A 19,174-nucleotide genomic window follows, 5' to 3' on the forward strand; every position below is an offset into this window, starting at 1 on the left:
CTGCCTGCCTCTCCGTCTGCATGGGTGTACAGTGTGTCAGTGCTGCGCCCGTCTCTCGCTCTGTCTCCCGACACACCTCTCCTCACTGTGCTCAGAACATCCAAAGAGCAGAGGAAGCAACAGTCTGCTGTGGTTGATTCAAATGGAGCGTATAAACAACACTATAAATCCTCCCTTCAGACCTCTAACTCCATAGAGTTAAGGTTTGGATTATCGCATCTCCTCCTGACTCAGGTCAGACAGGACACGGCTGTGCAACCACTAACCACCCTGGCAGCAGAGGTGACTCTGACTCTGTGGCTGCTTGTCTGAAAACAATTTCTTTGTCTCGCTCGCAGCTTTACAGTGCGTCCTATAACATATTTTCTCCTGTTTTCGTCTGTTACCCAACCCAAGAAAACAACAAGGACAGGGCACATTCATTTAATCAAATCATCCTTTCCTTCCACCGCAACAAAGCCTCCCTTTCAGCCTACGAGTGGTTTCTATATTTACTGCTTTATTACAGTCTCAGAGGAGCCATTTGTGCCATAAAATCTTTTGTCACGATTGGGGTTGTTGCGAAGACTTGTTTTGAAAATGTGATCCTCTGAGGCGTCTGAAGCATGGCAGTGAGCTGAGCGGGGTTCATGCCACACCTGTGGGGCTGATGTGAAAACAGCTTTTCACCTACTGTGGTTCACTCACTCTGTCTGTGTTTACGCTGAGTGGAACTGGCCCAGGGAGAAATTATACCACAGTGCAGACACAACACACTCACTATAACTATGACCCATTCACAGCACCAGACACATTTCACTGCTGTACGCGTTCGCTACGACACAGGTCGCAGAAGGAGTATTTAGATCCTTTACTTCAGTTAAAGTAGTAATACCACAAGTTAGATATTTTCAGCTACAATTTACAAACAGTCAATGTTTTTGCTGAAATAAAGTGCCATAAGCGTACACATTTTGCACAATGCCCCCTTTCATAGTGTTACAGAGGCTATCTATTCTAATATTGGATTATTACTACTGATCCATCAAAAATATACTGCAAAACTATCTAGCTCTCCAGGCGCCCTGTCTTTATTATTTCAGTTTTGTCCTTTGACCAGTGGTGGAAAGAATATTTACTCAACTACTGTTCTTAGGTACAGTTTTGAGGTACTTTAATTGAGTATTTTCCTTTCCTTTTTTTTTTAACATATATATAATTGTCTTGTATTTATTTTCACGTTTTCCACCATGAGGTTTTACTTACAATCTCTTATCAGCAAGCATACATTATAATACCTTGATATATGAGATAGTGTCCTAGGATGGGGTCAAGATAACATAATTACGTTTACATACTCAAGACAAAGGAAACCAACACAAGATCTGTACATTCATATTCCATTCATGCATTGTACACGTAACATATTTACTGGAGTATTTTCATGTTCTGCCCCTTTAAACTAATACCTCACCAGATTTCAGGGTAAAATACTTTACTTTTTACTGACAGATGTATTTAATAGTGATTTTCTAGATAGTTTTGACCCCTTGGTTTGAGTAAAATACCTGAGAAAAGTACCTAACTCGATATAAAGTACTCAAAGGTAGTTCCATCTCGACCATCTATAATAGCAAACCTGTATTTACACATCGATGCCTCAGTATTAACATTTAAATCATGTGATATCTAATAATGTATCAGTCAAAGGGGCCATTTGTCTTTGACAAAATGTGCACTTTTACTCTGCTCTTTTAATGAAGTTTAAATGCATGAACATGTTTGCATTGTTGTATTGGGACTTTTACATACAGCAAGTAAAGGATTTGAAACTCCTTCTACTGTATTCATGTTAAATAAAATATGGGAGTAAAATCAGGTTGATTTTTGTTTCTGTGGACTCCAAAAGGTTAATGCAGCCATGTCAAGATGAATCTGTTTTCACTACTACATGTATAAGCCAGGTTGTTTAATTCTGTATTACAAGTTACAAGTTAATCATATGTTTTGGGTATGAAATTGCTCTCGACTACGAAGCTGTCAGATAAATGTTATAGAGTAAGATAAACCATAAAATCATAGCCTTACAGTGAAGTTATCTCAAAACTACTATTGCATTCACATATTTAAATTAATTATAAGTGTAAAATTGTTGTTTTGCAAAGATGTGGTGGTAACATAGTAAACAGTTATGCTTAAATATCAACTCTGTACCATCTGTTGAGTCACAAAAACCTAATTACTAATGTTCTCCTTGGCCACTTATCCAGACTTGCGTATGTAGAGTTATATAAGAACTGGTCGAGGAGGGAAAGTAACCTCATTCACTGTCACTTTGGTCAAAAACACCACAGAGAGATATGTTTTCCAGAGCCCTCAGTCCAGTTCTTCACATGGTACACACCGTGCATGAACATTACCACACCAACCAAATGGTAAAACCTGAGGGAAATAATAACATGATGCAACCATCCTCAGTGTGGGCTCAAGGACCATATCCTGTTATGGTGGGTCTGGGAGAGGCCTGGTCCTGCCAGTCTGAAGCAGACCGCAGCCTCCCACTCCTCACCCGTCTGAATCACTGTTTACTTGGACAGGAAGGCCGTCCGCTATACAACTTCATCATCATCTGCTGCTGCTCCATGTCTGTGACTCGCTTGTGGCTTTGGTGAGGGGAGGTTTGTGTTTTCCCCGACGGCCAAGTTTCTAAAAGCAGAGACAAGTTAAAACCAAACGCTTGGAGGAGTAGGGACCAACCTTGGAAACCGCTGCTTCTCTGAGCTGTCTACCTATGAAGCTTCATACGCCCCCTCCTGCTGCAAAAACAGAGCCCCATTCAATCACACTGTTAGTGAGTTAAGAGCAGATTCTGTTAGAGATTCAGTGGGTAAAATATTACCACGCTGAAGTGAAAACATGAGCATTCAGTTTGTTGGTATAAAGGTTTTTAAAGTGGATAAATAAAACTAAGATCCTTGAGATGAGACTAAAAGTTCAGGAAAAAGCTAATTAGTGACAACTTTTTTTGGGATCAGATTTTAAAATGGTTCATGAATATGTGGATCACTGATTATTGGTCAGATTCTGTGTTCAAATCACCTTTTTTTAAAATATTTTTTGCCCATAGTTGGAGATCCAAGGGCCAGCCAAAGAACTTTGCTCCCACCCTTCATTCACAAATTCAAATCACCTAAATGGACATTAAGTAAAAAAAGATAATTCATAACTGATTCAATAACATATACCTGCAAGATGTTTTTAGGATTTTCTATTCCTCTAATGAGAACCTGTCAAACTATAGATATATATATCTATAGATCTGAACAAAACGTCCCTCCTTTTTTGGTCTCCACTGACCCAGTTTCACAAAAATGAAGAAAACTAACAGCAATTAGTTTTGCAAGAGACATATATATATGGAACCTTTGTATTTAGACATACACAAAACAAATGTCAAACAAAACACAAAGTCAAGGTACTGAAAACTATATTTAAAGTGTGGTTTCCTCTGCATGGCCTCACTTTCATCAAGTTGCCCCTCTCCCTGAGTCTGGACCCCTTCATGGCCACATTGTGGTGCAGCTTCCGCTCCAAGAAGGACTGGGCGGGGCTGGACCAAGCCTTGTTGGTTTTGACTGAGTTTCCTGCTGTAGTAGTAAGTATAAAATTAGATTTTTATGTGAATTGGAGGGGGTGGGACAGACACATGGTTGTGTTGGGATAGAGAGGAATGTAACCTAGTTTTCTGTCAACAAACCTCTGTCTGTGCGGCTGATGCGTGACAATGGTGCACAAAATGTGCATGAAAAGACACAATGTTTGTTGACAACATCTGTCTGGTGTTTACCAATCCAGAGGCAATTTAAGGTTTATGGGGGAAAGGCCGAGTCAGTTAACTAGGACCAGGCCCGTGCTCCATCCTACCAGCTTCTTAACTACATTCACTTTGCATCCAAAGTGACCAGGTAATCTGTCTCTCAATACATGGATGTAATGAAACACCACCAGAGAACGAGGACTATAAAATACTAGTTCATATCCCAAATGATCAATTGTGTGCAACACATGAAAGACAGACAGTCTTGCAGGACTTCACTAGAAGCAAACATCCCTCAAAGATGTAATTAAGATGAATTCACAGATTAGATATTCCTCTCTTGTAGGTGTGGTAACTATTAACATCAGCTGGTGCAGAAAAAGCAAAAAGCCCTGCAGAAGCTCAGATTTTCATGGAGCATGTGCTCAGCTTACATTTGGTCTCTGGTGACCCCTGGTGGACTGAGATGCTTAATACAGTTCACAGTCATTGTGCATGTTTCCCTAAAGAGGAAGTTTACATTTGACTCTCCTACACTCATTATACTTTAAATGTGTGCAACTGTTAGAAATAGCACTACAGTGGGTACTGATCCTCACACATGCAGTGTACAGCATAGAATATGTACTAAACATAGACAAATTTAATGTAAATCACTTTACTACAAACCAGTTTGTGTTGCTTTTATTATTAATTGTACAAACAGTGGAGTTCCAGGCATAAGTAGTGCATAGAAGCCTATTTAAAAGGTCTAATTTACAGATGCTGTGTATGGTGGGGGAAAGGTTTGGTACATATTATCATCCAGTATCATATCATCCGGACCCCACAAATACAGTCAGTCAAGTTTAGTGCAGACCTATTTGATTTTAAACAACATACCTGTTTTATAACATTCAACACTAACAGGGCATGAAGCCCAACAACAACATATATTAACACTTTATCTTGAACAAAAGACAGCAGACGCATTGATTCTCCTCCTGTGCATTGTCTGACGGCTGCAAAAGTGTCTTTGAGTAATCTGTCCCGTTCTCAGGGAAGTGCTCCAGTTTGCGAGTCGGAGGTTGTCGTCATCACCTCTGTGTCATTAAAGGTCGATAGTGGGAAGTACCAGCATTGGATGATTTAGTCCATGTCTTTGGTTTGTGGAGATCTTGGCAAATTTCTGACATAAAGGATCGTACCAGAGTTTTTGCAGGTTTTAGCCCATTTACTAGGAATCGCATATTTCTATTATTTCTTTCTATTAACTTTGGAGCCACTTTTTCCATTGCTTTTCAATAAAGACTGTTTCACACTTTGCAACTTTTTAAAAAGTATTTCAGCAGAAAACGGACGACCTCGGCTCGAGTTTCCAACACCACACCTCCTATTAAAATGGTCTGTACTTCAAAAACCTGCTGAGACATGAAACCTGTTTAAGATATGCAATAAAGTAGATTGTAGTAGTAAATTGTAAAAATCACGTCTGCTTTTATTGTCTAAACTATGCATCAGTATGTATTTTGCTATAATTCAGAGCACTGAATAAGCACAGCCAACTGCATTACCATGTAAAACTAATTAAAGTGGGACAATAATAAAAGCAGATGCTAAAATTCAGCGTGATCTCTATCAAGCATGTTTCAAGTAGATTTTTAGCACAGAACCAAAATGCGTGGCATCAAAATGAGCCTGGATGGCAGGGATACCGATCTGAAAGTCTAAAAACGTTAAGGTGTGTAAGATGCATATGAAGTGACCACGACGTCCCACTTGGGATGTGGCTGGAAATATCCACTGCATCTCATCTCCCCTTTCTCTCCTCTCACTTTGCCTGTTCGATTCTCTACTGTATTCCTTCAAATAAAAGGTGCAAATGCTCAAATAATTATCTTAAGAAATATGCAAAATACTTGGACTTTGGAAAATTGTGAGCAGTAACATAAATTTGATATGTAATAAATAGGCTAAAACATGCAAAACCACCTTTATGTTCACTAATACAGCAGAAACACTTGGAATTCCTACGTTCTTTTAGCAGGTTTGGCAATGAGCTGCCTTTCTCTCTCAAGCTCCTTCTCACGTTGCTGCTCCTTCTCCAGCGCCTCCTTCTGCTTCTGTTGCTGCAGCTTCAAAGCTCTTTTCTGACAGAAAACAACAGTCAGCATTTTAACAGTGCAAGCATTGTTTCATTTCAATCCAACCACGTATATCTGCTTTCTCTGCGCATGGTGTCAACTAGACTAATGCTAAGTCTGTCTGAGATGAGCCATACCTTTAGTTTAGTTGTCTTTTCATGGAGCATAATCATCTCTTTCCTTATGTTCACCAGTTTATTGTGGTAAATTTTCGCCTCTGTAAACTACAGACAACAAGCTGGATTAGAAATCCTTCCTGCTGGCTCGTGTGCAGAGTACAAACAGGAGCAATGTGAGTACAAATGAGATTAGAATTCAGTCCAAACATACCAGGGAGTTGAGGTCCAGTAAGGCATTACATTCTCTGAACTTGGTGACCTCTTGGTCCAGTGTGTCTAGCAATACCAACTGATTTTGTCTGGTTGAGGCAAAAATGAAGGGGAAGAAATAAATGTCACCAAGTGCACCATACATTACTCATGAAAACTTGTAGATAGATAAAACGTGTGTATGCCAATTATTCAGACAATGACAGGGTGTTTTGAAGTGTCCCACTGACAGTTCAGGTTGCATTGCATGACATAAAGGATAACTCTGGTGTTTTTAAATTTGGGCCCTATTTTTACACATTTTGAGTTTAAAACATCTGTTAGTTTCAAAAACGTTTGACATTGGTCCAGTAGATCGGTTGATTCTGTCGACAGCCAAGAACAGGTGGTGAATGAGCTACAATGGCTGTAATGTAATTCATCCTCTAAAGTGCATCCACTAAAAGTGCTTGTTTTTGACACTGACAGGCTCAGATTGTTATTCTAAGTGTCAGCATTAAAGAGAGGATTGCTTCAGAGATAGAGCTATAAGATAATTTCCGTTTAATCAGAAGTAGTTGTTATATTGCTTGGTTCAAAGCCACCAGACTCCATTGACAAAAACAATAATTTTACATAGTAGCCGCTGGTCTATCACTGTCTCGATCAGTTAGTTTGTTTGCATTATTGTGTGACTTTGGTGTTTTTAAGGGTTAGTTTGGATTCAACACAATATCTGTGCAACACACAATAACACAAACAGACTAACCGACACAGGCAGCAGTAGACCAGCAACTTCTGTGCTCAGTGAGATAAAATTACTGTTTTTGTCAATGCAGTTTTGTGGGACTGAATAGAGCAATATAATGGCTGTTTTTGGTTGAACTAAAAGGATCTTAGAGGTCTATTGCTTTAAGTATCATTTCCCTAATCTGAGCCTGTCAGTAACAAAAACAAGCACTTCTAGTGGACATACTTCAGGCGTAATTGCCCATAAGGAATACATTACAGCTGTTGCAGTCCGTTCTCGGCTGCCAGCAGCAGAAAGCTACTGGATGAATTCCAAAACTTTTTGTACCCACCAGTCATTTCTGACCCAAAATATGTAAAACTAGGTCCCAGGTTTAAAAATATCAGTTATTCTTTCATGCATACAAGTGAACGCCAGCATATGGATAGTTCAACTGTTTCACTGGCAGACACCAAAACAAAGCTTAAAGCTGCTGGTCAAACCCATCCATCCAGTTCTGCTTGACACATGATGACATGTGACACCCATTTGTTTATGGTGTACTTGTGTCTGTGTATGTATTTTTTCTGTGAGGTGACGGAACTAATCAGTACAACTTCAATCTGTTAGGGGAAAACTTGCCAATGAAATCACAGATTGCATCTTTAGATGGAAGAAAACCAGCACAAACTTGTCCTGTCATGGCACATAGTTACCTGATCTTGATCTAGCTCAATCCCCTACCACTTTTACACCTTACCCCGGTGCTCTGATATCAAATGTTAAATTGCTTGTGACCATCAGGTGTAGGTTGTCTATCATGAAACACAGAGCATGTAAATACTCACGTCAGCTCTTGGAGGGCTCGTTTAGAGTTCTGTAGATCTGGCAGGTAGTGAGCGATTAATCCCTCTGTGAGTTTGTCCACTGCTTTCTTATCCACGAACACATTCTCTATAGAGGCTGAGCTCTCCAGACACAGTGATTCCTGCTGTGGCAACTGGAGATCTGTGAGATATTTAAGGACAAAATGTACAAAGCTTTTCATCGTCCGCCTTTTGGTGGCAATCTGTCTTTTCTTGCTTGAGATTTCAAAACTTTAAGAAAGCCTGGGTTACAAACTGGGGGTCTGAAGTTTGAAACCTGTGGGCAGTTATAAGTCAATGAGGGTCTAATGCCGCTTTCGTGTAGAAGATATGGTAAAGATGAGAAAGACTCATATTTATTTAATGCAAGTGTTGTGTTAAAGATGTGCAGTAACAATATAACACTATATCCATTAAATGTTGGTTTAATTACCTGAACACACTTTAGTTAATGTGAGGAAGTGGTTTTACAGCACTTCTGTATCCTTTCCTTTTCACACACTGTATTTATAGATTTTCATTTTACAGAACAAAAGCAAACATCCATTGGCAGTGTTCAATTAATCGGGCCCAAGTTTTAATATATCTGTTGGATTATACCTTAACTTCTCCAGTGGAATCACAGAAAGTACTTCCTTGACCCAGTGTTTAAACAAGTGAGATTTCACTGACTTCCGGTGCAGAGGATTTAACCTCCAGGCTAGCAGTGCTACAAATGCTTGAGCATTTGACTGGAAAACTGTATGCTGACACTTCTGTATCTCTACGCTCCACCTTCTATATATGTAAAAGATTTCAGAAAAGAACCTTGGTCAAAACCATGATTCTGATTTTCCTATGTTTGCAATTTACAAGTCAGGAACTAGTGATTACACCAACTCTAATATGACATGAACACGGCATAATCAAAGGTGCTTTTGGCTGGCATTATGGGATGTACTACACGATCCACTATTTTTGAAGCTTGCTGTACAATAGGAATCTAAAGGTTTGGATATCTCAGCCTCTACATTGTTTTAAAGTTCATGGGTTAGGGTTCCTTCTTTGGTGAATGAGGATGCATTAGTTGGCATTAGTTGACAGGCACAAACTGAGGCTGCAGCAGGACTCAGCTAATCTATACTGCAGCCTGCTCGTAGCAGGCTAGGACAGGTACAGACAGACAGAGAGCAGGTAAAGTATCAGCTCACATACCTTCACTGTGTGGGAGTTCACTCTGGGACGAAGGTCCCTCATCTTCCATCCCCTCTACCTCCATATGCAACGACTCTGTTGACCCAGACTGCTTTTATAACCTAAAATCAGACACATGGATCTCACTGTTTTATCAGGTGGAAACTGATCAGTTTCTGGGTCATTAAAACGTTTGTTTATCACAACACCGAACGTCCAGGCGTTGAGGAAGTGTCCAGCTAGCTTGCTGAGCTGCTAACCAGACAGTCAGTCTGTAAACACTTCACCTCAGTCATCACCATCTTACCTGTCTGACTGTCTATTTAACAGTAACTGTAGGTGTGATGAGTTGAGATGGCGGATGAGGTGATGATCTGTTCAGCAAATGCAGAAGAAACGAAGATTTTCTTTTGGATTTGTTGCTGCGTCCAGAAAAAAAAACCGTCATGTGACTCCTGCGTCATCACGTGACTGCGAGCGCAACCTAGCATGCTAGTATTAACGCTGCCGCTGAGCGCAGAGGAAGCTAGAGGCAGGACTGTGATGACAGTTTTTAAATTTAAAAATGAAGTAAGTTTGTGCAGCCGAACAGTGTGTCTTTAGGTAAGTCTGCCTCGTGTTTTTAAACAAAATACCACCCAACAACGGTCGCCTGATAGCCGCAAAGGGACATGACAAGATAGCTAACCTTAACTAGTTAGCTTGTTACTGTTTAGCCTTGACTCTTTTCACGAGGGCTATTAAACTTGAAAGTTTATCAGCTCCTGTAGGAACGTGATGGGTTTATCTTTAGCATTTAAATGCACCAACTTAGTCACAAGAATAGGCCATGCTGTTGAAATTGCTGAGCTGTACTGATGATGTGTTCCGGTGTCACTTTTCCTTTGCTGCTCTCCCGAAAGGTGCTAAGATGGAGTGGAAGTGCGAGCTGACAATGGCCACGAGAATGTGAATGATTACCCCAGAGGACAGGCTACAGGCAGAGCTCACCTGGATATACCTCGCCCCTGTAATCATTAAAGATGTCAGGTGGGAACTTCTTGAGCAAGGTGCGGTCCGTCTTCAGGATGGAGCGGAACGACTGGGACCTGAGCGACACGGCTCCCTTTGACTTCTCCGACGAGCTGGTGGAGGATGAGACGCCCAAATTCAACAAGCTGAAGGTCGTGGTCTCCGGAGAGATGTCGGACTACTCTGCCGGAGCTCCGTCCAACGGGGTGGCGGTGAACACGCTGGTGGTGGCGGATGATGATGACTCCCTGCTCGAGTCCTCCAGCCTGGGCAGCCCGGGGTTAAATATGGACCCTTGTGACAACTGCGCCAAGAAGAGGGAGAGGATCAAACACAGCAGGGTGATGAAGAGGCTGGTCATTGCAGCTTTGCTGTATTTCCTTTTCATGGCAGGTGAAATTGTAGGTAAGTATGTGCAGAGTACATTTTGCACTTTAGTGTGAATGCTGCACAGCATTCACACTAATAATCCATTCACACTAGTTATCCTGTTCTTTATTATTCTTCATTCAACTTTTAAACAGGTCACAAGACCTTCAGCGGTTACAGTATAATTCAGCCTTTTGATATCTTTAACTGTTTTGACAGTTAAAGATATCACAGTTTTAGTTTTATGCTGTTTTCCCTCCTTTTCAGATTTTATAATGAGTGTGTATTGCGCTGCCTAGAGTGGGTGATGTCATCGCTAGAGTGCAGAGGAGCAGAAAAATTGTCTGAAAGTTTTGTCTTTAGCTTGCTCTCACGCCCAGTGTGTCACTCAAACTCACCATTTATGCATCAAAATGTAGGAAAAATCATGCCCGTCGCAGTACTGTGGCCACGGAAACAAAAAAACGTACACAGCTGCCTCCATGAGCCTCGAAGTGACAGGAGTGCCAACCAACTGCTTAATTGCCTGCCATGTTAACTGAGAGCACAAACTGGAACAACAAACACTTTTCTAACCTGCTCCAGCTCTCTCAATTTAGAAGTTAGAGACATCAAACTACATGTACGTGTTCAGCAGAGTGTCTTCTCTCCACAGGTCTACACATTAAAGCTGTGACAGTTACTGTTTTTAGCTAAAACCTGGATTTTCAGAGATGTGTCACAGCAGTTATTGACATCGGCTAATTAGTGACGTTTGACACAGAAACACTTTAATGGTGCATTCGCAGGCAGTAGGAAATCCCACCACTCAAATCATGGAACCTGAAACCATGAATTACAACAGGCCGCAATGCAGTGTGCCGTCAGCTATTCAGCAGGCAGCATTCACACTGGCATTTCTTCAGGAATTGCAAATATTTATAGTTTGATTAATGATGCCTTGTGACTTGTTAAGACTGGAATGTTTATAACCAACCTGAGGTGCAGGACTAAGGAGCAAACCATTTACAGGCTTTTAAGATGTATATCTGGACAAGGCTCTTAATATAAACACAACTGAGTAATGTTGACACCTTACAATGAGTCATTTACCCAAATTCCATTATATTATATTATAAGATATTTACTCACATACTCCCAGTTGTAAAGTTATGTTGAATTAAATGCAGGTCATGTTATCCCAGTTGGGCCACCTTGCCTAAACCAGAGAATACCACAATCAAAATCTCCATACCTAGATATCTCTAGAGAAAAGTAACACTGTTTTTCTTGTTCTTTTGTAATTTGGATGAATTGAGTTCAGGATGATTCACTCTCACATCGTTACCTCAGATGCCTCAATTAAATCATCACCTGTGTGACGAGGCCTAGACAACAAACAAAGGCAGTGTTTGTCTCAGGATTGTTTTTAAGGACTGAATTAGTCACCATACATGCATCCACATTATCAAAGACATCTCCTGTTATTTCCCAGCTCTACACTGGAATCAAAGTTTCTGCATTTTCAGTCTTTCTGCATTTAACCTCTAGTCTAGGAACTCTAAAAGCGTGTTCAAAATCTCTAGATGATATATTTCCCTGTTAAATACTATTATACCACAAAGAAGACAATGCTACAAAGACAGAAAATGACCACGTTCAATACTGTCCATTTTGGAAACCATTTGGGTTGCCATGTGCTAGGCATTTTCTGCTTTGCTGTTCTTAAATGTGTTTTTTCCACATGATAGAGAGGGCCTTTGTTTTCCTTTTGAGCCTGAGCGTAATGAAAAAGTGGTGACCAGAACATAACCTCCTTGATTAAGGTTTGCTGAGAGTGTGGCAGTTCAACACAGAACACATTTAATATAACATAACAGAATTAGATTTCATTGTACTAGGGGCACATATGTACAGTGTTTCAAATTATGGTCTTTATTTACCAAGTGAGTTATCCAAAAAAACTAAAAACTTTAAATATACCCGTCGGTTCACAGTAAATGAAAATAAACCCGTATCTTTGCTGTTGATGATGATGATGATCTGTATAAACTTGTTTGTTTTGTATTTCAAAATCTGTGCATAAATAACTTAGCCAGGGCTCAGCAAATAATATTCTTATTGTTGTCTTTTACTCTCAGGTGGTTATGTGTCAAACAGCTTAGCCATTATGACTGATGCTGTGCACATGCTAGCAGACGTGGTGGGCATTTTGTTTTCTCTGCTGGCCCTCTGGCTCTCCACCAAGCCACCCACCAAAAGGTTCACCTTCGGCCTCCATCGCCTGGGTAAGTCTCAGGTTTCAGAAGCCCACACACTCCCTCTTTCCAGCCCACCTTCCTCAATTTCTTTTGTCCTGTTTGACAGATGTGCTGCATGTAGTTTTGATGCCGATGAATCATGTTCAAAGAATAAAGTGTGTCTTCAGCAGGGGCTCAAGCCAAATAGGATTTCTGCCACTAATTGATAAATTTAAGTCACTTCAGGTGTTTGTTATATCTTTTATGAGTTGCTGGCCCTTGTGTTTTGTCCCTGTCAGATTAAAGCTGAAGTGAAGAGTGAAATAAAGGCTATGGCCTAATACACAAATTCCACAACTATCATCCACTATGGAAATGTAGTCTTGTAAATGATGAATTAATGGACAACACTGAAAAAACTTTATTGTGTGAATTTATTGACAAATTTCCTCACTCTGACTCGGGCTTTGTTTTTACAGATAAATGTGCACAGTCTGCATATACGCGCATTGATAACCCTACGTCCACTGGACTAAAATGAAGGCCCTGCTCTTTATTTACCAGTTGCTGTGGTGACTCGCAGTATGAGAGCTTCACTCATGATGGCTTTTTATAGTTACTTTGAACATGTTTCCATCAGGTTCAACCTACTCAGTTGATAGAACAAATTCTGAGCAGAGAGTTCAGTGTTAGGCTCAGAGTTTGTTAAACTGGCTATCTGAAACAGGCTCCTGTCCTGATTTATTAATGAGCATCACACTGTTTCAAAACTTCTACAATCACTCACGAAGGAAAGTTACTTTAACTCAAATGCAGAAAAACACAATGTAATTTATGTGTTGATTTTGGTATAACATTATCAAACATTCGTTTAGCATTTTTTCACAGCGGTTGGATCGTTTAAAGCTTCCCTGGAAGAAGCTAAGTGTCACACAATCGCCTGAAGCAAACTAAACAAGATTCATGTAATACACGCTTGATTATACAGATCCGGTTGGCTGAACAGTTACAGTGAAAACAAGAAAAGGTGGAAAAGCGAGTCATTGATAAAACAGAATAATAGACAACGTCAACAAGACGTTGGCAGAGGACAATCTTTCAAATATTTCAACATTTAGATGACACTGCAGATTATTCCATGAGGAATGCTGCAGGAACAGTAAATCTGATCTTTGCTAGATCAGATCTGGCATGTGGTTCACAAAGCATCAAGCAGTTACTGCAGCAGGGTAAGAATGCACCAGAGTGTTGTGATTATCACCAGTTTTGATCATTGCGACAAAATGACAAATGAAATCTAGAAGTGAGAAGGAAACTGCTTCCCAAAGCTCTCTCTACATAGCTTCTGTTCTGTGCGATACTGTGTTTAAATGTTATATAATTTCTCGTCAGGCTAGATATTTGCAATTTGTGACCCTCTTTTTTGTTTTTGTTAACTGAGATTCATAAGGGAATCTTTCAGTGTATTCAACTTAAACTGCAGTAGTTTCTCAGTGGATTATCACCAACACAGTGTGAAATTAAATTGTGTTGTCTGCTTAAGTTGAATTTGACAGTTACTTGTGAAAAAGACACGGCCGGGACTAATCTGGTTCCCTGTAGAAGCCATAAATTCAACTATATTTGATCAGAAATAACATGTAGCATAGAGACTACTTTATTATTAGATTCATTTATCTTCCCAATATATCCCACTATTATATGAACGTTATTTTGATATTTGTGAGCAGTTTTTGCCCTGCACTGTTAAGCTAAACTCCCTACTTATTTAGGCACATTCCTTCTGTCTTAGATTTGCTGTACTTCAGGTTTTTGTCACAGCTATTTCTATTGCTATGACAGTGCTTTGTACGCACAGCTGATGTGATTTCCTGTCTTAGAGGTGGTATCGGCAGTCCTCAGTGTGGTGCTCATCTACATTCTGACGGCCATACTGCTGTACGAGGCCATTCAGAGGACGGTACACCAAGACTTCGACATAGATGGAGATGTCATGCTCATCACTGCAGCTGTGGGGGTGGCTGTCAACCTCATGTAAGCGAGATGCTCACGTGTAAAAGTGTGTTTAGAGGAATGAAGTGTGGCGTCAGCAAAAATGTAACAGTAACAGTTCAGTCCAAAGTGCTGTCTAAAATGTGCTCTAAGTTGCTGTGTGAATGTTTGACCACACATTCATAAATGAAGACTCCCTGACTGCAGTTTCTAAGTCAGTTAAAACATTGCGTAAATTAGACTAAATATATGTAACATTATGCCTGAAATAAATCCCCCTTGCTTTGTTTTCTTGTGTCTTTTTAGAATGGGTTTCTTGTTAAACCAAGGTGGTCACCTCCACTCTCACGGCCACGGTCACTCCCACGGCCCTGCAGCTGCCTCAAGTTCGCAGTCAGCTGGGCCCGGCCCGCAGCAGAGGCCGCACGGCAGCCTGGCTGTAAGAGCCGCCTTCATCCACGCTTTGGGAGACCTCCTCCAGAGTGTCGGGGTGCTCATAGCCGCCTACGTTGTCCGCTTCAAGGTATCGTGAAGCCGTTTGTTTACAGTGGATGTTAACAATTATCCCAGTTTGCTTTTTACGTCACTTCCTCGAACAATTGTTTAGGCAACATTAAAAGTCTTTGAGCTGAAATAACTGATCTCATTTAGAAGACTAGCTAGATCTTCTTTCTATATATTATTGCATTCAACTGTAAGGTCATTTTGGATGATGTAGTTTGTGGTTTTATTGAATTGTACTACATTATACGGAGAGGTGTTTATATCAGTTAGCCTACCCTCATTGTTATAATTGGTGTGGACAAAATAACACCTAAAATAACCTTATCCCTCTGTAAAATGCTATACAGCTCAATAGCACCACAAACTACATCCTCCAAAATGACCAAACAGTGGAATCTACACCTCTAAAACAGTTTCAACAAAAATTGAACATCAAAACTTAATAACATCTTTCTACAAAGGCTCACAAGCACATGTGAACTTTGCCAAAAATACCTTATTGCACTACATGCATTAATTACAGTAACCAACTATGCTCCAAGAAATGTAAAAACCTTGGATTATAGTTGATGTGATGTAACCCTCTGACTTCACAGCCGGAGTTTAAGTTGGCGGACCCCATCTGTACGTACATCTTCTCCGTTCTGGTTCTCTTCACCACATTCCGCATCATACGAGACACGATAGTCATTGTGCTGGAGGGTAAGTCTTTGCTCACGGTCCCGGAGTCCTGTCATAATATGTTTTTAAGTGTTAGTGTTGTTGTGGTGTCGCTTCATTATGGTGTTGTTCCCATCCTGCTGTGCCAGGTGTTCCCAGGCATCTGGATACTCAGCGAATCAAAGAGGACCTTCTGAACCTGGAGGACGTGCAGTCAGTCGATGAGCTGAATGTCTGGGCGCTGACCGCCGACAAGACTGCAGCAATAGTGCATATCCAGCTTAGTGAGTAGCTACATAACATCAACACACCCACTAAGGGAGAGGGATTTCTCAGAATGAGGACATATAATCCTAAACTGTTGTGTGAATTAAAGTCAACTCTGGGATTTATACAGACAAAATAGTAATAGCTGCCCGTATTTATATTTACTCGCTCAGTTTTCTCAAAACAGATTTTTTTCAATCTTCCAATCTATGCATTTTTCACTTTTTTTTTTTTAAATGAATCCATTTAAAGGAAAATAGTGAAAAACATGCATCACAAGTTACTAAAGCCCCGAGGTGACGTCATCAAGCTGCTTGTCTCTTCTGAGCAAAAGTCCAAAACACAAAGATATTCAGTTTACACTCTTGAGACCAAGAAGAGCAGCAAATCCTCAAAACAGAAATTGTAACTAGCTGAATCTGGGATTCATACATGACTGAAAAATGACTGAAACGAATAATTGATTATCAGAATACTTGCAGATTATTATACTGTTTATTAACTAATCAATTAGTTGCCTCAGCTTTGATAATGTCACTCACGTATTTATTTAAACAACATTTCTGTATTAAGATTTCAGTAAATAATCAAACAGCCAAGTAAACATTTGTTAGAAATACTGTTACAGCTTAAAGTGTTGTTGGATTTGTTTCTCTCGGCTTCGTGCGTCTCGATTCTGGCATGTCATTTGTTTAAAAATGTCTCAAACTCAGTCAAGTTCTATAAAGAGTGTCCAGGAAACATCTCTCTTCGAGTCTCTCCATAAATCCTCAGGGGAATAAATGTCAGTGTCCTGGCTTAGCTGCTTTTGGCTGGACCACTTTGATTTAGACAGATCCTGTGTCGATTTGGCAGTGTGTTAAATGTCAGTGAAAAATGTTTGTCTGAGGTCTTGATCCCTCTGTAACAAGTTCTGCTCTGGAATTTGCTTGTATTTGGCTTTCGTCTTTGTTTTACCGATGCTGCCACCATCAGGCTTCACAGTAGGGATGATGTTCAGTGGATGATGATGTGATGAGACTTGTTTTTGCCAAGTATAAAAATGCTGCAGTGGGGCTCAAGACTTCAGCTTTCATTTCATCAGACCACAGAATGTTGTTGCCTCTCATCTCTCAAGAAGCCTCAGTGCCAGTTCTACCCTTCGCTCTCACCTTAGATCCTCGTACCGTCCATGTTCATGTTAAAAAAAGACAGATCATATTAATGCTAATATGTGTAGATTTCAATTCAAGCTGTTGCTCACAAAGTGTTCAGATGGACTTTCTGCAGACTTCCAGAGAGTCTGCTTGGGAGTGCAGACTTTGCTGATTTAATTACCCACAATTCATTGCAATACATACATGACGTACTTTTTAAAAATTTTACTTGAATCATCATGATACAAAAATATGTGTAACTGTGAGCTACAGAGGTAATGAAAAATGAAAAAATGCATTTTATTATTGTAGTCTGTGAGTGATGGTAACCTGTAGCAGCTGTGCAGCGTATGGCCAATTGAAGAAAAATAGTAGAAAACAGCAAAAGAAGGTCTTTAATGTATGATTGTAGTTGTTGCTAGACTGTTGTGAAACAGACTTGAGGCCTGTCTGTTAAATAGCAGACAGTCTCCTGCCCTCAGATTTCACCTGATGGCTTAAACACGTCATGGTAGGAATGTTAAAGTCTACGAGGGCTCAGCCCCCAGGTGCCTGAAACTGTTTCCCCTAAATGGAATTCAGTCATCATTGATTTGATTAATTACACCTGTGTTCTTCCTGTCTGCTGTGAAAAAGGTCTTCTGCTACTCACTCTAAGCTGTTACATTTATAGTTGCATGTATTTTGTGTTCACAGTGCCCTCTAGTGCCAACAACTGGGAGGACGTCCAGGCGAAGGCCCGCCACCTGCTGCTTCACACCTACGGTCTCACCAGGTGCACCGTGCAGGTCCAGACACACAGGCTGAGGCTGGTACGCAGCTGTGCGCACTGCCACCAGCCCAGCGCCTAAAGAGAGAAGGGCTTATTCTCACATTGACTTCCACAGTGCATTTCATAGAGGTGAGACGTCAGGGAACAGGGCACACACAGAGAGGGTGGATGTCTCACTGCTGTCACAGCTCAGCGCCGCAGCAGGAGCCACAGCGTTAGTGGTTATAGGTGGGGAAAAGAGTGGTGCCAAAGGACAGTAGGTGGAACAGCAGCGGATGCACATTTCTAATTAAAGGATCACCATGGCCTCCAGGGACCTTATGCTCTTACACCTGCAAAGCTTTTCGGAGTGTAATATGAATGCTTAAAGTCTCAGTCGAGAAGAATGAAAAACAAAACTTGCTCTTAATTCACCATTAAAGCCTATTCCAACTGGTAACTTCTTTTTTTGTATTTTACTGTTTGATTTATCACTTAACTGATGTAAATTTACATTTTTGTTACTGGGTGTGAGGACTGCACACTAAGATTTAATTATTTTACCAAGGATGTCAAAAAATGAAAAGGTACCTCATGTCATTTAATAATAGCTGTAGTCACAGTGTGTATAAGCTGTACTCCTCACATCTGACATAAGCGAGGCAGAAAAAATCTGTTGTTTTCATGTTCCTTTAGTAGACATTACATCTCATCAAATGCACTTAATTCTTAATAATTTTCAGCCAAAGTCTGCTGTAAGGCAGATTTTTGAGAGCACAACAACCTTAGATATTCTTAAAGCAGTCTATACTGGCTGTACTGAACAACACTGACATTTTGTTCTAGCATGTCTCTTATTATTTATCGTGAGCAGGCTACTGACAATCAAAGTGTGACTGACTTTGAAGGGTAAATGCTACAGTGTTTGTTCCGACTTCAGCATGTTTTCAGCCTTACACTCTATACTCAGCTTTGTTTTCAAGTCATTGACAGTATGATAATGCAGACAGGTTTGGGATGTCCACAGTGTATCAGAGTTACGGTGTTTTCAGGGAGGGCGGTGTGAGCTGAAATGTGCCAATAATGGTGTTTATAGTGTTTTTTCTGTCAAGTGTTGAGAGGCTGTTGGGGGGTTCATGGTGAACCTTTCCACGTCTCGGGTATTAATCATCAAGAGAAATCAGGAACTGGATCACTGTTTTTGTTTATAATAAAGTATTACATCTTTTGTGTCTCTCAGTATCTCGTTTTTTCTGGACAACTTCACGT

General features: G+C 40.4%; 2 protein-coding genes across 3 annotated transcripts; one reads left to right on the forward strand and one right to left on the reverse strand.

Moving 5' to 3' along the window:
* Positions 1–4,465: 4,465 nt before the first annotated feature.
* On the reverse strand, positions 4,466–9,985 carry bloc1s6 (biogenesis of lysosomal organelles complex-1, subunit 6, pallidin). 2 transcript variants are annotated; one of them, XM_070854114.1, is made up of 6 exons: positions 9,852–9,985; positions 9,018–9,118; positions 7,806–7,965; positions 6,250–6,337; positions 6,057–6,143; positions 4,466–5,925 (listed from the first exon to the last, which is right to left on the reverse strand). In XM_070854114.1, exons 2-6 carry the CDS (start codon positions 9,079–9,081, stop codon positions 5,806–5,808), a joined length of 519 nt encoding a protein of 172 aa, XP_070710215.1. In that variant the 5' UTR covers positions 9,082–9,118; positions 9,852–9,985; the 3' UTR covers positions 4,466–5,805. The 2 variants fall into 2 exon arrangements, with proteins under 2 accessions (XP_070710215.1, XP_070710142.1); XM_070854041.1 differs by lacking the exon at positions 9,852–9,985 and adding an exon at positions 9,304–9,462.
* Positions 9,505–19,133, forward strand: slc30a4 (solute carrier family 30 member 4). Its single transcript, XM_070853932.1, has 8 exons — positions 9,505–9,599; positions 9,899–10,412; positions 12,497–12,643; positions 14,476–14,629; positions 14,894–15,110; positions 15,688–15,793; positions 15,901–16,035; positions 17,851–19,133. Exons 2-8 carry the CDS (start codon positions 10,019–10,021, stop codon positions 18,003–18,005), a joined length of 1,308 nt encoding a protein of 435 aa, XP_070710033.1. The 5' UTR covers positions 9,505–9,599; positions 9,899–10,018; the 3' UTR covers positions 18,006–19,133.
* The last annotated feature ends 41 nt before the right edge of the window (positions 19,134–19,174 follow it).

Source organism: Pempheris klunzingeri, chromosome 1 (assembly GCF_042242105.1).
Source record: "Pempheris klunzingeri isolate RE-2024b chromosome 1, fPemKlu1.hap1, whole genome shotgun sequence".
Taxonomy (NCBI): Eukaryota; Metazoa; Chordata; class Actinopteri; order Acropomatiformes; family Pempheridae; genus Pempheris; species Pempheris klunzingeri.

Bases quoted from the DNA above. Each gene is read 5' to 3' on its own strand.
- bloc1s6 (XM_070854114.1), bottom strand. From the start codon at position 9,081: ATGGAGGTAGAGGGGATGGAAGATGAGGGACCTTCGTCCCAGAGTGAA. The intron at 7,966-9,017 runs GTATGTGAGCTG...AATATCTCACAG, and splicing joins TGAACTCCCACACAGTGAAG to ATCTCCAGTTGCCACAGCAG. The intron at 5,926-6,056 runs GTATGGCTCATC...GTTTTCTGTCAG, and splicing joins AAAAGACAACTAAACTAAAG to AAAAGAGCTTTGAAGCTGCA.
- slc30a4 (XM_070853932.1), top strand. From the start codon at position 10,019: ATGTCAGGTGGGAACTTCTTGAGCAAGGTGCGGTCCGTCTTCAGGATG. The intron at 12,644-14,475 runs GTAAGTCTCAGG...TTCCTGTCTTAG, and splicing joins CTTCGGCCTCCATCGCCTGG to AGGTGGTATCGGCAGTCCTC. The intron at 14,630-14,893 runs GTAAGCGAGATG...GTGTCTTTTTAG, and splicing joins GGGGTGGCTGTCAACCTCAT to AATGGGTTTCTTGTTAAACC.